This window comes from Pongo pygmaeus, chromosome 19, assembly GCF_028885625.2.
Source record: "Pongo pygmaeus isolate AG05252 chromosome 19, NHGRI_mPonPyg2-v2.0_pri, whole genome shotgun sequence".
Taxonomy (NCBI): Eukaryota; Metazoa; Chordata; class Mammalia; order Primates; family Hominidae; genus Pongo; species Pongo pygmaeus.
Genome location: NC_072392.2, coordinates 3,705,406 through 3,718,660, shown reverse-complemented (window position 1 = coordinate 3,718,660; position 13,255 = coordinate 3,705,406). Strand labels below are relative to the sequence as shown.

At 58.9% G+C, this 13,255-nt stretch overlaps 1 protein-coding gene across 3 annotated transcripts in view; it reads left to right on the top strand.

Moving 5' to 3' along the window:
- The window catches only part of ATP2A3 (ATPase sarcoplasmic/endoplasmic reticulum Ca2+ transporting 3), a 40,623-nt gene extending 32,881 nt beyond the window's left edge, over positions 1 to 7,742 (top strand). Inside the window, exons 18-22 of one of the 3 annotated variants that reach the window (XM_054459310.2) lie at positions 914 to 1,047; positions 2,177 to 2,294; positions 2,843 to 2,960; positions 3,316 to 3,403; positions 6,171 to 7,742. In XM_054459310.2, coding sequence (XP_054315285.2) covers positions 914 to 1,047; positions 2,177 to 2,294; positions 2,843 to 2,960; positions 3,316 to 3,403; positions 6,171 to 6,234 — 522 coding nt within the window. In that variant the 3' untranslated portion in view covers positions 6,235 to 7,742. The remainder of the gene's footprint in view (positions 1 to 913; positions 1,048 to 2,176; positions 2,295 to 2,842; positions 2,961 to 3,315; positions 3,404 to 6,170) is intronic. The other 2 variants (XM_054459307.2, XM_054459309.2) reach the window with 2 other exon arrangements.
- Positions 7,743 to 13,255: the final 5,513 nt, after the last annotated feature.

Below are 13,255 nucleotides of genomic sequence, written 5' to 3'. Positions count from 1 at the left end.
GTTTATGAGCAGAAAGAAAACTCCCCTGGGGCTATACGGGTTCTCGGCCCTGACCGCTTCATGGTAATTACAGAGAAGCTACCTGTTAAGGCTGCACCTTGGCAATTCATTAGTCTCTGTCAGAAGCACGCATCAGATCTGATAGAGTTCAGTTTCAGTGGCAGAAATGGAGTGAGGTATGAGGTGTAAATGGAATTTTTTTTTTTTTTTTTGAGACGGAGTCTGGCTCTGTCGCCCAGGCTGGAGTGCAGTGGCACAATCTCTGCTCACTACAACCTCCGACCCCCGGGTTCAAGCGATTGTCCTGCCTCAGCCTCCCGTGTAGCTGGGATTACAGGTGCGCACCACCACGCAGGCTAAATTTTTGTATTTTTAGTAGAGACGGGGTTTCACCATGTTAGCCAGGCTGGTCTCGAACTCCTGACCTCAGGTGACCCACCCGCCTCGGCCTCCCTGGATAACAGGCATGAGCCACCACGCCCAGCTGTAAATGGAATCTTAATAACAGTGAACAGGGCCTGTGTAGCCTTCATCTTCTGTACCGCAAAGGTGAATTCCACTCCCGCATGGTTGTGTTGGTTGATTTCCACATGCACTTCCCTATTCAGTGGTCTCCAGACTCCCGCTAGCCTCCCCAGGCCAATGGCAGCTGTTCTCCTGAGCCACTGCACTCCTGCTCCAGAACAGTCTGCCTTTCCCACGCCGTGCCCTTGCTTCTCCCTGGCACGGTGCAGCTCCCCCCCGCCGCCCCGACCCCGCACCCCTCCCGGGATCCCCAGCCCACCCCACGGCAGTGTTTTGTGTGCTGGTTGTGCCCAGGCGTGGGCCAAGGGCAGGATGAGGCTTCCCTCCTCCCACCCACCAGCCCATCGCCTGACCTGCCGCTCTCTCTGACCCACCACGGTGCCCCCAGAGGAACTTCCTGAAGTGCTCCGAAGACAACCCGCTCTTTGCCGGCATCGACTGTGAGGTGTTCGAGTCGCGTTTCCCCACCACCATGGCATTGTCCGTGCTCGTGACCATTGAAATGTGCAATGCTCTCAACAGGTGGGCTGGGCGCAGGGCCTGGAGCTGGGGCCGAGGAGTGGGGGCTGAGGGCTGGGGGTTCCAGTATCAGTGTCGGACGGTCAGGGGTCCAGGTGGGCTGGGCGCAGGGCCTGGAGCTGGGGCCGAGGAGTGGGGGCTGAGGGCTGGGGGTTCCAGTATCAGTGTCTGACGGTCAGGGGTCCAGGTGGGCTGGGCGCAGGGCCTGGAGCTGGGGCCGAGGAGTGGGGGCTGAGGGCTGGGGGTTCCAGTATCAGTGTCGGACGGTCAGGGGTCCAGGTGGGCTGGGCGCAGGGCCTGGAGCTGGGGCCGAGGAGTGGGGGCTGAGGGCTGGGGGTTCCAGTATCAGTGTCGGACGGTCAGGGGTCCAGGTGGGCTGGGCGCAGGGCCTGGAGCTGGGGCTGAGGAGTGGGGACTGAGAGCTGGGGGTTCCAGTATCAGTGTCTGACGGTCAGGGGTCCAGGATTGGGGTCTATGGGTCAAGAGGGTCCAGGATTGGGGTCTGATGTTTGGGGGGTTCAGGATTGGGATCAGAGGTTCAAGGGGGTCCAGGATTGGGGTTCAGAGGTCAAGAGCGTCCCAGACTGGGGTCTAGGGGTCAGAGAGGTCCAGGATTGGGGTCTGGGGTCAAGGGGTTTCGATTGGGGTCTGATGTTTGAGGGGTTCGGGATTGAGATCAGAGGGTCAAGGGTCCAGGATTGGGTTCCAGGGGTCAGGGGAGTCCAGGACTGAGGTCTAGGAGTTAGAGGGGTCCAGAACAAAGGTCTGGGGCCAAGTAGGGTCCAGGATTAGGGTCTGGGGGTCATGGGGGTCCAAGATTGGGATCCAAAGATTTGGGGACCAGGATTGGGGCCTAAGGGTCAGAGGGGCCCAGAGAGGATTCTGAGAGTCCATGGGGACCAAATTGGGGTCTAGGGGACAAAGATGGCTGAAACTGGGGTCTGAAGAAATAGGCCAAGATTAGGTCTGAGGGACAGAGAAAGGGGTCCCAGCCCGGGACAGGCCCTGGCAGGCTGAGCGGGCAACAGCGATGCACTGCGAGAGAAGTGGTGAGGCTCCTCCCATGGGGGGTGGGTGCCCGGCAGGACCTCCCTGCACCCCAGCCTAAGGGGAGCACCCTGTGCCTTGGCAGCGTCTCAGAGAACCAGTCGCTGCTGCGGATGCCGCCCTGGATGAACCCCTGGCTGCTGGCAGCTGTGGCCATGTCCATGGCCCTGCACTTCCTCATCCTGCTCGTGCCGCCCCTGCCTGTGAGTCACCCCGCCTGCCCCACTGCCCTGGTCCCCGGACATCACAGGCCCTGGGCTGGTCGCTGGGCCTCTCTGGCCCCCCTGCAATGGAAACTACCTGGAGGAGAGGGAGGTGAGAGGTCTGGCCAGCCACCGCCTCCAGCTGTGGCCCCACCTTCAGGAGCTCCCAGACCTGGGGGACGGAAGAGGGGTAAACCCCTTGCTGAGGGGACTGTGCCCAGGCTGGGGTGAGAGGAAGGACGAGCTTTCCCAGGGCAGAATCCTCCCGCCTCCCAACAGGATGGATGGGAGTTGGCCCAGCGGGCAAGGGCAGAGGAGGGCCCTTGAGGCAGAGGAAGCTGAGCGGACAAAGATCGGGGCGTGCAGCTGAGCGGACAAAGATCGGGGGGTGCAGCTGAGCAGACAAAGATCAGGGAGTGCATCCAGGAGGTTCTTAGGAGTGCTCACGAAGAGTCCACCAGAGCCCAGGTGGATAAGGCCGGCGGACGGCTGGGGCATGGGACAGCCAGTCCTTCCTTTAACCAAACCTCCCTTCCCCTCCCCGCCAGCTCATTTTCCAGGTGACCCCACTGAGCGGGCGCCAGTGGGTGGTGGTGCTCCAGATATCTCTGCCTGTCATCCTGCTGGATGAGGCCCTCAAGTACCTGTCCCGGAACCACATGCACGGTGAGTGGGAGGCCCCGTCCCGCACACTCAGCTGCCCACCTGCCTCCAGCCTGCCTCCCCGCCCGCCTCTGCTCCTGGGCTGCAGCAGACGCCGTGGGTGCGGTGCGCAGAGCCTCTCTGTCTGCGCATGGGGGAGGCGTTCTTGGACCACCAAGTGGAGGGTGTGGAGGGGCTTTGGTGGCTGGGACCCAAGGTGTCTGCAGGGTCTTGCACTGCAGGGGTCCTGGGCTCACAGGGCCAGCAACGGGAGCACCTCTTGGGCCACACTGCCTCACTGTCTTCAACTGCCACCCCCTACATGGCCAGGGCACTGTGCGCTCTTCTGGGCCTCGGCCTCTGACCCCTCTGCACCCAGCCTGTCTTTATCCAGGCATTCTCGGGACAGTCTCGCAGGCCTGGAGTAGGCAGCCGCTGACCACCTCTTGGACCCCAGACCACACCGGGTTGGCCTCTTTGGTGTCACCCTTGTGGGTGGGTCAAGGGGAGGGTTGTTTCTGAGCTCACAGCTCTGGGTCTGCCTTAACCCCGGAGTGGAGAGGACAGGATGGCAGGTGTCGGGCTGGAGAGAAGTGGGCTGGGACATGGGGTCCATCAACCTGCCTCTGCCAGGTGGGCTCTGAGAGTGGGTGATTCTGAACCTCCAAGGGCCAGGGACACAGCGTCGTCTTCCTGTCAGAGCTGCTCAGAGAGGGAAGAAGCAGGGGTGAGCTCCCGTTCCTGGGAATTTGCGCAGAGGCAGTGGCTGTATGGCTGGACTGCTGTGCAGGGGCCTAGGTTGGGCTGGGCAGTGGCTGAGGCCTGCACTGGGGCAGCCGGGTCATTGGGGGCCACCTCTGGCAGGAATGTGCCCCAGGGGAAGGGGGTGGAGGGACTATAAATAGATCACGAGTCTGTCATTCCCTAGGGGCTGAGCAAGGGAGCTGGCCTGTCCAGGGAGTGGCCAGACACATGTAGGGGCTCACTTGAGGGTGCAGGTGGGCACTCAGCCAAGGCAAGCCTGCTGGGGCCGATGGGTGTGTGGGGGGCAGAGCTGAGCAAGGCCATTCTGCCCCCTGTCTGGTTCTTTCTGGCCAATGCTTTGTGACAGCCCTGGGGAGACACTGGAAACTCCCATCCATGGGGGCCCAAGGCATCCCTGCACTGGCGGGAGCACCGGGACGGTCTGCCAGGAAATCCTCCAGCCGTCCTTGACCACACTCACTCACCTGCAGAGCCAGGCCTCTGGGGACATGACAGCTCAGGTGGCTTGTCTTCCTCGGGAGATTTCCAAAATGGCCACAACTTCCTAGGAGCTCGGCAGATTTTCTTGAGAAAACTTAAAAGTGAGAAAATTATGCCCACAGCTAAAATGTCTCAGCCAGCAGGGAAAAGCCTGTGTCTCAGATGCCTTTCAGCATTGGCTGCTGGATGGTGGAGGATTCCCCAGGCCTGAGGAGCGGGAGGGTCCTAGCGGGAGGGGACAGGCCAGGAGGGCTGGGAGGAAGAGATTCCTGCTGGGCCAGGAGTGAGGGGGAGTTTCTCCAGGCTTTGAGGTTAAAGCAGTGGTTGAAAACAACAGGATTGAACCTGGTGGAACAGGGCTGGGTGAGCACAGATGTTGACACTCAGCGTGCAGGGCAGAGGGGTGAGGCCCGGCAGGGGCAAGGGCCTTGAGTGCCAGGGTGGAGACCCTGGACATTATCCTCAGGGCAGTGGAGAAGCACGGGAGGAGTGTAAGCGCGGTGCAGGACTGTGTCAACCATGGAGGACAGGCAAGAGGGGGTGAGACTAACGGGCCGGGCACAGTGGCTCATGCCTGTAATCCCAGCACTTTGGGAGGCCGAGGCAGGCAGATCACCTGAGTCAGGAGTTCAAGACCAGCCTGGCCAACATGGTGAAACCCCCGTCTCTACTAAAGATACAAAAATTAGCTGGACGTGGTGGCAGGTGCCTGTAATCCCAGCTACTCGGGAGGCTGAGGCAGGAGAATCACTTGAACCTGGGAGGTGGAGGTTGCAGTGAGCTGAGATGGAGCTACTGCACTCCAGCCTGGGTGACAGAGCGAAACTCTGTTCCCCCACCTTTCCCAAAAAAGAGGGGGTGAGGCTAACACCAGGAGGTGGGCGAGCGGCATTGAACAGATCTGGGGAGCAGGCCCCAGGCAGCACCTCCACCTCCACCTCCTTGAGATGTTGACGGTGGTCCCTGTGAAGTTTGGCTTGGAAAGGTGGTGACTGGCTGCTGGAGGACAGACACAGTCTGGGTACCTGCAGCTCCATCTGAGTGGTGGGGTGGAGACACCCCAAGGAATGTGCTCGCTGGAAGCCCAGACAGCCCTGCCCAGCCCTGCTGCAGTCCCTGGGGCCTCCTAAAGCCAGACGGGGTGGGGGTGAGAGAGGGACCCTTTGCGCTCCCAAGCCAGCCGGGTGGCCTTTTAGGGAAGTTTTTCTGAAGCCTGATGCTTGTGGCTTCCCCATGATTTATGTCGTTTGAGAGGGATGTGTCCTGGGGAGAATTTTGGATCCTGGGTCAGCCCTGGGGGCTGGGGGCCGTCCTGTTGCCCCACCTCCTGGTTCTGCCCAGGTGTGGCTGAGCAGCTGTCAGGCGAGGCCTGGGGGCTGGGCTGTGGTGGTTGTGGGGTGGGGGCAGATCTGGGAGGTTACAGGCGGGCTTAGACTTTACTCTGAGGACAGTGAGGAACCATGAAGTGAGGTGTTGGGACTGGATTTCGGCTTTTGCTTGATGCTAGGGGCAGAAGGATGATGGGAAGGTAAGACTGGGGCTGGGGGCAGGGTGGCAGGCCTTGAGGCCTGGTGGGGGAAGTCAGCGGGAGAGACGAGCTCTCACAATTTGGGTGAAATCAGGCCTGGGTGCGTGTGATGGACAAGAGAAGCAACGATGAGCCTGGTGTCTGAACCTTACGATAATGGGTGGTGATTCCCCAAAATGAAAACCAGGAGAGTGTGTACTGGAGGGTTTGGGGGTGTTGATGGAACAGTGGAGTGAAGGAGGCGTGGGGGACGTTGCGGGGATGTGTCCTGCAGAGCAGGATTCTGGCTGCAGCTTGGGGGGTCCAGTGGGGCTGGGGTAGACTGAGGTCTGGAGTAAGGGAAGCCGTGGGAGCCTGGGGCTGTCCTGGGAGAAGTGGAGGATGGAAGCGGCTGGAAGGAAGCTGCCTGGATGTGTGCCCTTACACATACATCTTAACATGCTCTCGGGTTTTTCTTCCAGAAGAAAAGAGCAAGAAGTGAGCGCTGGGAACACAGTGGAGTCTCCGGTGTGTGCCTCAGACTGATGGTGCCCATGTGTTCGCCTCCGCCCCCCACCCCTGCCACCACACTCGCCCACTTGCCCACTGGGTCCTGCCAGATAAATGACAGGCCCGAGGACAGCACGGCCATCCCCGGGCCCCATCCTGGGGTCTCTGTCCCCACTTCCTTCTGGCCTGGGAGGTCTGTAATTCCTGTGTCTCCTGGACTCTCCTGGGAAGTTCCCCGCTCTGCAGCTCTGGCCCAAGAGGTGCAAGCTGGGAGGGGGCAGCCAAGAAGCCGGAACTGGCAGCACACCCAGAGATCCGGGGCTCCCCCACCCCCAAATCACGAGTCTGGCTGGAGCTTGCTCTCCCTTGCTCGGAAGCTGGACATTCACTTGGTGACTGGTGCCTCTGCACTGATGGAGAACTCCTGGGGGTCCTTCTCACCGGCTCTGACCTCTCCTTTCATGCCTGGTCTGGGACTGGGTCAGCCCTAGGGGATCAGAAGGGGCCATCTGGGCCCAGCTGTGTACAGTGAGGGCGGGCAGCCCCCTCCACTCCGCTCTGCTTCCACAAAGTCGGCTCCCGAGAGCTTGAGGCTGCTTCTGTTTATATGTGCAGGGCCCGGGGGGTGAAGGGTCAGAGACACGGACACGAGGAGCCGGGAGGAGGGTGGAGCGAGGATGTCCTTTCCCGGGAGACAAGTCGGGAAAGCCTAGCTGGACTGTCTCAGCCCCGCTCGCCTCCTGGACTCAGGGTTCCCTGTCCTGAGCGCAGGAGACGTTCAGAGTCACACTGCCGCCCGGTCCGCCACGCGGAGGTCCAACTCGCCACCCGCGTCCCAGGTACCTGAGACCCCCGACATCCTCAGGTTCCTGACCGTGGCACCCTTCTACCCAGCCCAGTGTGTGGCTGCCGCGCTGTCTGCACAGCTGGGGGCCTCTGAGCCTGGTGGGCTTCCTGGACTCTTGGCCTCACTCTTTGCCCCCTCCCCACAACACCCATGAGCCGAAAGGATGTCACTAAGGATGGCTGATTCCCCAAGGGCACCTGCTCTCCCTCCCTCCCTGCTGGAGGAACTTGTCATGTCAGATGAGAGGAAGATGGCCTTTGATGGACAGAATTTTTATCTTAACTCAGCTTTTGCTACTTTGGCAAAAACTAGCGAGGGGTAGCAGAAACCTGCGCCAAGGACTGTCCCTGTGTCTTGGCCCCTCCTACAGAGTGTGCAGACTGATGATTTTATATGTAAATCAAGACTCACATCCTTTTCCTAGTCCCCCACATCCAAAGCCCCTCAGCCTGCCTTGCAGACCAATGGGGTCCATGTTCTGTAGCCCCCTCCCCCACACCTCCCCCCTCCTCCCTCTCGCAGGTTCTGGGCGGCCAGTGAGAGAAACGCAGTGGGGGAGGCGGGGAGTCTGGTGCCTGCAGAGATTCTCTGCTTCTTTCCTGGGGGCAGGTGGGGAGGTCTTAGCAGGAGCAGGGCCCTGTACCCACCTGCTGACATGCTGTTTGGTAGAGAAATAAAGGTTGTGTGACTGGGGGAATGGAGGATCCTCAGCGTCTGTTTTCCTGGGGAGTGGTCCCGCCGTCTCCACCTATGGGGCATCTGCCTGGGGCCCTACCACCTGCCCACACCCAGTCCAGGAAACGCTGAGCAAAGGTCTGGGGTTCACACATCACCAGGATTGCTCTCTTGGCCCCCAAGACAAGGCTCTGGAGAGCCACACTCGAGTGGCCGGTGCAGAGCCTCCCAGCTTTGGGTTGCTCGCTCCTCATGGGGACGGTGTTGACAATTTGTGCACGAGTTCAAAGGCCTTTTGTGCATTTTATTTTATTTTATTTGTTTATTTATTTGTGTATTTATTTGAGACGGAGTCTCGCTCTGTCACCCAGGCTGGAGTGCAGTGGTGCGATCTAGGTTCACTGCAGCCTCCATCTCCCGAGTAGCTGCCTCGGCTTGCAGGGTAGCTGGGAAGGCATGTACCACCACAGCCAGATAATTTTTGTATTTTTTAGTAGAGATGGGGTTTCACCACGTTGGCCAGGCCGGTCTCAAACTCCTGACCTCAGGTGATCCGCCTGCCTCGGCCTTCCAAGGTGCCGAGATGACAGGTGTGAGCCACCTCACCCAGCCCCTTTTATGCATTTTATGATCTGCATGTCACCCCTGAGGAAACAGGCTGGGAGAGTTCCATGATTGGGCCTGGGGCAGGGATGGGCCTGGAGCCTGAATCTCAGGGGCCCCTTGCATCCCACAGAGAAGCCTCAACCCCAGCTCTTCTGTAGGTCCTACAGCTCTCCTGCTCTATCTCCCTCTCCTCAAGTCCCAGGATCCCATCCACCTCTGGCCCTGCCAAGCCCAGCTCAAATGCACCTCATACCTATCACCTCCCCAAGGCTTCCCTCAGCTCATAATACCCAGTGACCTCTGCGAGGCTGCCTGGGGTGAGCCGACTCGCACAGGTGGCCCTGCCTTCCTGGAAGCCAGGGCTCAGGGAAAGGAGTTGCCATGGCCCTCGTTTCACCAAACCTATCATGAAGTCTTAGTATCTAATCCTTCACTCAGCTATCCTAGGAAGGAGATGCAGGCCCTGCCCGCAGGGCCAGAGGCAGGATTGTCTACATAATTTGCAGGACCCATTGCAAAATGAAAACCTGGAAGCCTTTGACCAAAAATGACAAGAATTACAAAGAAAGAAGAACATTCAATATTATGGCCGGACGCGATGGCTCATGCCTGTAGTAATCCCAGCACTTTGGGAGGCCGAGGCAGGTGAACTACTTGAGGTCGGGAGTTCGAGACCAGCCTGGACAACATGGCAAAACCCTGCCTCTACTAAAAATACAAAAATTAGCCAGGCGTGGTGGCATACGCCTGTAGTCCCAGCTACTCAGAAGGCTGAGGCAGGAGAATCACTTGAACCCAGGAGGTGGAGGTTGCAGTGAGCCGAGATCACGCCACAGCCTGGGCGACAGAGCGAGACTCTTGTCTTAAAAAAAAAAAAAAAAAAAAAAAAAAAAAGAACATTAAACTTCACCAAACCAAGTGCTTAAAATGGGTGCATTTTATTGTTTGTGAATTACACTGCAGTACCGTTTGACTTAAAAGGGAAAAAAAGAGGTAGCAGCCACAGAGGCGGCTGGGTACATGGCTGGCATGTGGGTGTAGTGGTATCAGAACCCTCGGGACCTGGGGAGGAGTGCTCAGTGTTTGGGGGCAGGGCCAGCCCCCAGGAGTTCTTAATCCAGGGCAGAGGGAGGCCGGGAATGCGGGAAAATGGCCCCAGCACAGAGCGTTTTTGAGCACGGGGCCTGGTGCAGGTGCTTGGATCACACGTCCATGATGCCAGCTTGACGGTGGAGGCAGCACCCCCCCACCCCCAACCCAGGAGCTCCCAGGTTCCTTAGCAGGGGGCCTGGGGTTGGCACCAAGCTCACAGCAGGACCCAGGGTAGGCAGAAGGCGCCTCCCTCCACATGGTCCACCGGTAAGACCTCTCATACCACAGGACCTTCTCATACGCTTCATCTCCCGGTGTCTTCAGCCAGCCCTGGGAGATGGGCCAGGCAAGGGCTAGGGCTCCATTTACGGATGAGGAGCCCGAGGCCCAGAATGGGCGGGCCATGCCTTCCCCAAGGCCCTCTGACGATCTGAGCTTCTAGCTTGCTTCATGGTGGCCAGGCAGGGTGTGAGGCTCAGATGGGCTGGGGGGTCCTGCGGACAAGGCGGTCGGCTCCAGGCTTCCCAGCCACGCTGCCTCCACCCCCGCCGAGGCCAGCCTGAGTCCAGCTATGTCCAGCCCAAAGCACAGAGCCGACAGGCCAAGATGGGGCGGCCAAGGTAAACAGAGATCTCCTTACCTCACAGCTGGTCACCCAGGAGGGAATTCCAGGGCAAGCCCTGGCACGCTTCTAACTGGCAACTACCAAAATCCTCCCGGGGACCCTGCCCCTCCAGAGACCAGGACTCTGTGCTCCCCAGACCCCACGCTCCAGTCCTCACAGTGGTGGGAGGGGCCCCGGTGGGGCTGCGTTAGGAGAAATGGAGGCACAAAATCAGAGCAGGGAGGAGAAGGGAAGCTGGACATGCGCGCAAAGGCCCCCGAGTGTCCACAGTGCCTTTACCCAGCACAGGCCCCAGATGTCCACGAACAGATGAAGGATAAGCAAGCTGCAGTACGTCCACGCAACCGAGAGGAACCAACCATCGATGCACGCAACTGCCATGTGAAGCCTAAACCGCTGGGCTGAGCAAAGGCGGCCAGACACAAAGGAGCTCCTCCTGCGTGATTCCACCTGCGTAACGCTCTGGACGAGACTGCACAAATCTTCAGTGACAGAGCGGGTCAGTGATTGCCTGGGCCTGGGGGTGCTGAGGAAAGATGGACCACAAACGGGAGGCGGGAGCGTTCTAGGCTGATGGATTTGGAGGGGGCTGGTGCATTTGTCAAAACTCATCAAACTGTGTGCCTAAAATGGGTGCGTTTTATTGTATGTGAATTACACCCCAAGACAGTTGGATTTAAAGAAAAAAAAAAAAAGGCTGGGCGTTGTGGCTCACGCCTGTGATCCCAGCACTTTGGGAGGCCGAGGCGGGTGGATCACGAGGTCAGGAGTTCGAGACCAGCTTGGCCAACATGGTGAAACCTGGTCTCTACTAAAAATACAAAAATTAGCCAGGTATGGTGGCACATGCCTGTAATCCCAGCTACTTGGGAGGCTGAGGCAGGAGAATCACTTGAACCCAGGAGGCGGAGGTTGCAGTGAGCCGAGATCACGCCACTGCACTCCAGCCTGGGTGACAGAGTGAGACTCCATCTCAAAAAAAATAGAAAAGACAAAGGAAAAGAAAAAAAGAGGTGAGTGCCAGAGAGGAGGTGGATGTGGCCACCAAGCTGGTGTAGAGGTGTCAGCAGAATTGGGAGCTGGCGGGGGTTGGGGGAGGTCTCCCACCTGAGTGCTCAGCACTGGGTGTTTGAGGGGCAGGGCCTAGCCCAGCCCCCAGGAGTCCTCTTTATTTTTATTTAATTAATGTATTATTTTGAGACAGGCTCTCGCTGTGTCACCCAGGCTGGAGTGCAGTAGCACAATCACGGTGTGCTGCAGCCTCCACCTTCCAGGCTCAGGAGATCCTCCCACCTCAGCCTCCCAAGTAGCTGGGACTATGGGCATACACCACCATGGCCAGCTAATTTTTTTTCTGTTTTGTTTCGTTTTGTTTTTTTGAGACTGAGTGTCACTTTATCCCCCACGCTGGAGTGCAGTGGCTCCATTTCGGCTCACTACACTCTCCCTGTCCCAGGTTCAAGCGATTCTCCTGCCTCAGCCTCCCCAATAGCTGGGATTACAGGCTCCCGCCACCACTCCCAGGTATTTTTTGTCTTTTTAGTAGAGATGGGGTTTCACCATGTTGGCCAGGCCAGTCTTGAACTCCTGACCTCAGGTGATCTGCCCGCCTCGGCCTCCCAGGCAGCTAGGGGCTATAGACATGCTCCACCATGCTCACCTAATTGTTTTTTCTGTATATTTTGTAGAGACAGGATTTCATTATGTGGCCCAGGCTGGTCTTGAACTCCTGTGCTCAAGCAATCCTCCTGCCTCAGCCTCTCAAAGTGCCAAGATTACAGACACGAGCCACCAGCCCTGGCCTCCCAGGAGTTCTCTTAATCCAGGGCAGAGAGAGGCCGAGGATGAAGGGAAATGGCCCAGAGGGATGGAGGAGGACCAGGAGGATGGGACACTTTAAACACACGGGAGGGGGCACTTCAGCCAGGTCACGCCCGGAGTTGGGGGATAGAAGAGGCCTGAGAAGCAGCCTGGGTCCAGGCAATGGGAGACACCAAACCTGGGGGCCCGTGCTATACTCCCCAGGCCTCCCCATAGCTGTCGGCCCTCCCCCAACCTCCCCTTGACAGCCTCTGCCAGGCTGGCCCAGGGCCCTGCTCCAGTCAGGGTCTAAGTGGCTGTGTGGCATTAGAGGAATCTCTGGCCCAGATGGCGTCAGGGTTGGACTGGGGTACGGTCACGGCATCCTCGGGCCCCTGAGTGACTACGGAGACCTGTTGGAACTCGTGTCTGCTCCCTCGAGGGCTCCGGCCGGCCTCCAGCCTCCACACTGCACAGAGCCGCTAAATTTAGCCAGGCTGGGGAGGCTGTCCCGGGGCCGAGTGCTTGGCAGCAGGGCTGTCTCCCTACAAGGCCCGGCCCAGTACCCGAGTCGGCCACCCTGTCTTTGGGCTTATAAGGCAGGACTGGCGGCTCTCAAGTGCTGGAGGCTTCGGGTGGGCCCGGGGCCAAGCCCTCAGACTTTGGGGAGCCTCCTTCCCAGCCACCAGCAGACATGGGAACTACGTACTGTGTGACCATGGGCCAGGGACTCAACCCCCACAGCCTCAGTCTCCTGATCTGTCAAATGTGGGCTCTAGGACCTGCCTCATGGGGCTGTTGTGAGGAAAACCCTGCCGGATTCCAGAGTGTGGAGCTCTGGCCTCTGCCCTGCCTACCTCAGCCTCAAACGCCCAGAACAAAGGCAGGTGTCTGTCCCTGAGGACACTGGGGCAGGGCCCAAGGGTGAGAAATCACAGCCCTTGGATCAGAAAGATGCATTTTAGAGCCAGTGAAAGAGACATTGACCCCATCAGCTGGCTGTCTTGCTCTTGTGGAGTTATCAGCAGCAGGAAAATGAATGTAGGTCCCTGGGGTGCACTTTGGATATGATAAGATCCCCAAATGAGACGGTGCTCCAGGCCAGTCCGCTTTCTCAGGGCCAGGGCCAGGGCCCAGGCTGTAACAGAAGCACGTGTGTGCTCCAAGCAAGTCTGTCGGTCCATCAATCCGTCCAAGCAAGTCTGTCAGTCCATCCATCAATCTCTGTCAGCAAGTGTGGCTCCTTGGAAGAGGAGGAGGAGGAAGAGGAGGAAGACATGGTGGTGGTGTGAGAGGAACAGAAGTAGATTGAAGAACTCCCTGACCTTCCGTCCTTCCCTCCCTCCCTCTCCCCTCCCTCCCTCCCTCTTTCTTTCTCCCTACCTCCCTCCCTTCTTCCTTTTTTCCTCCCT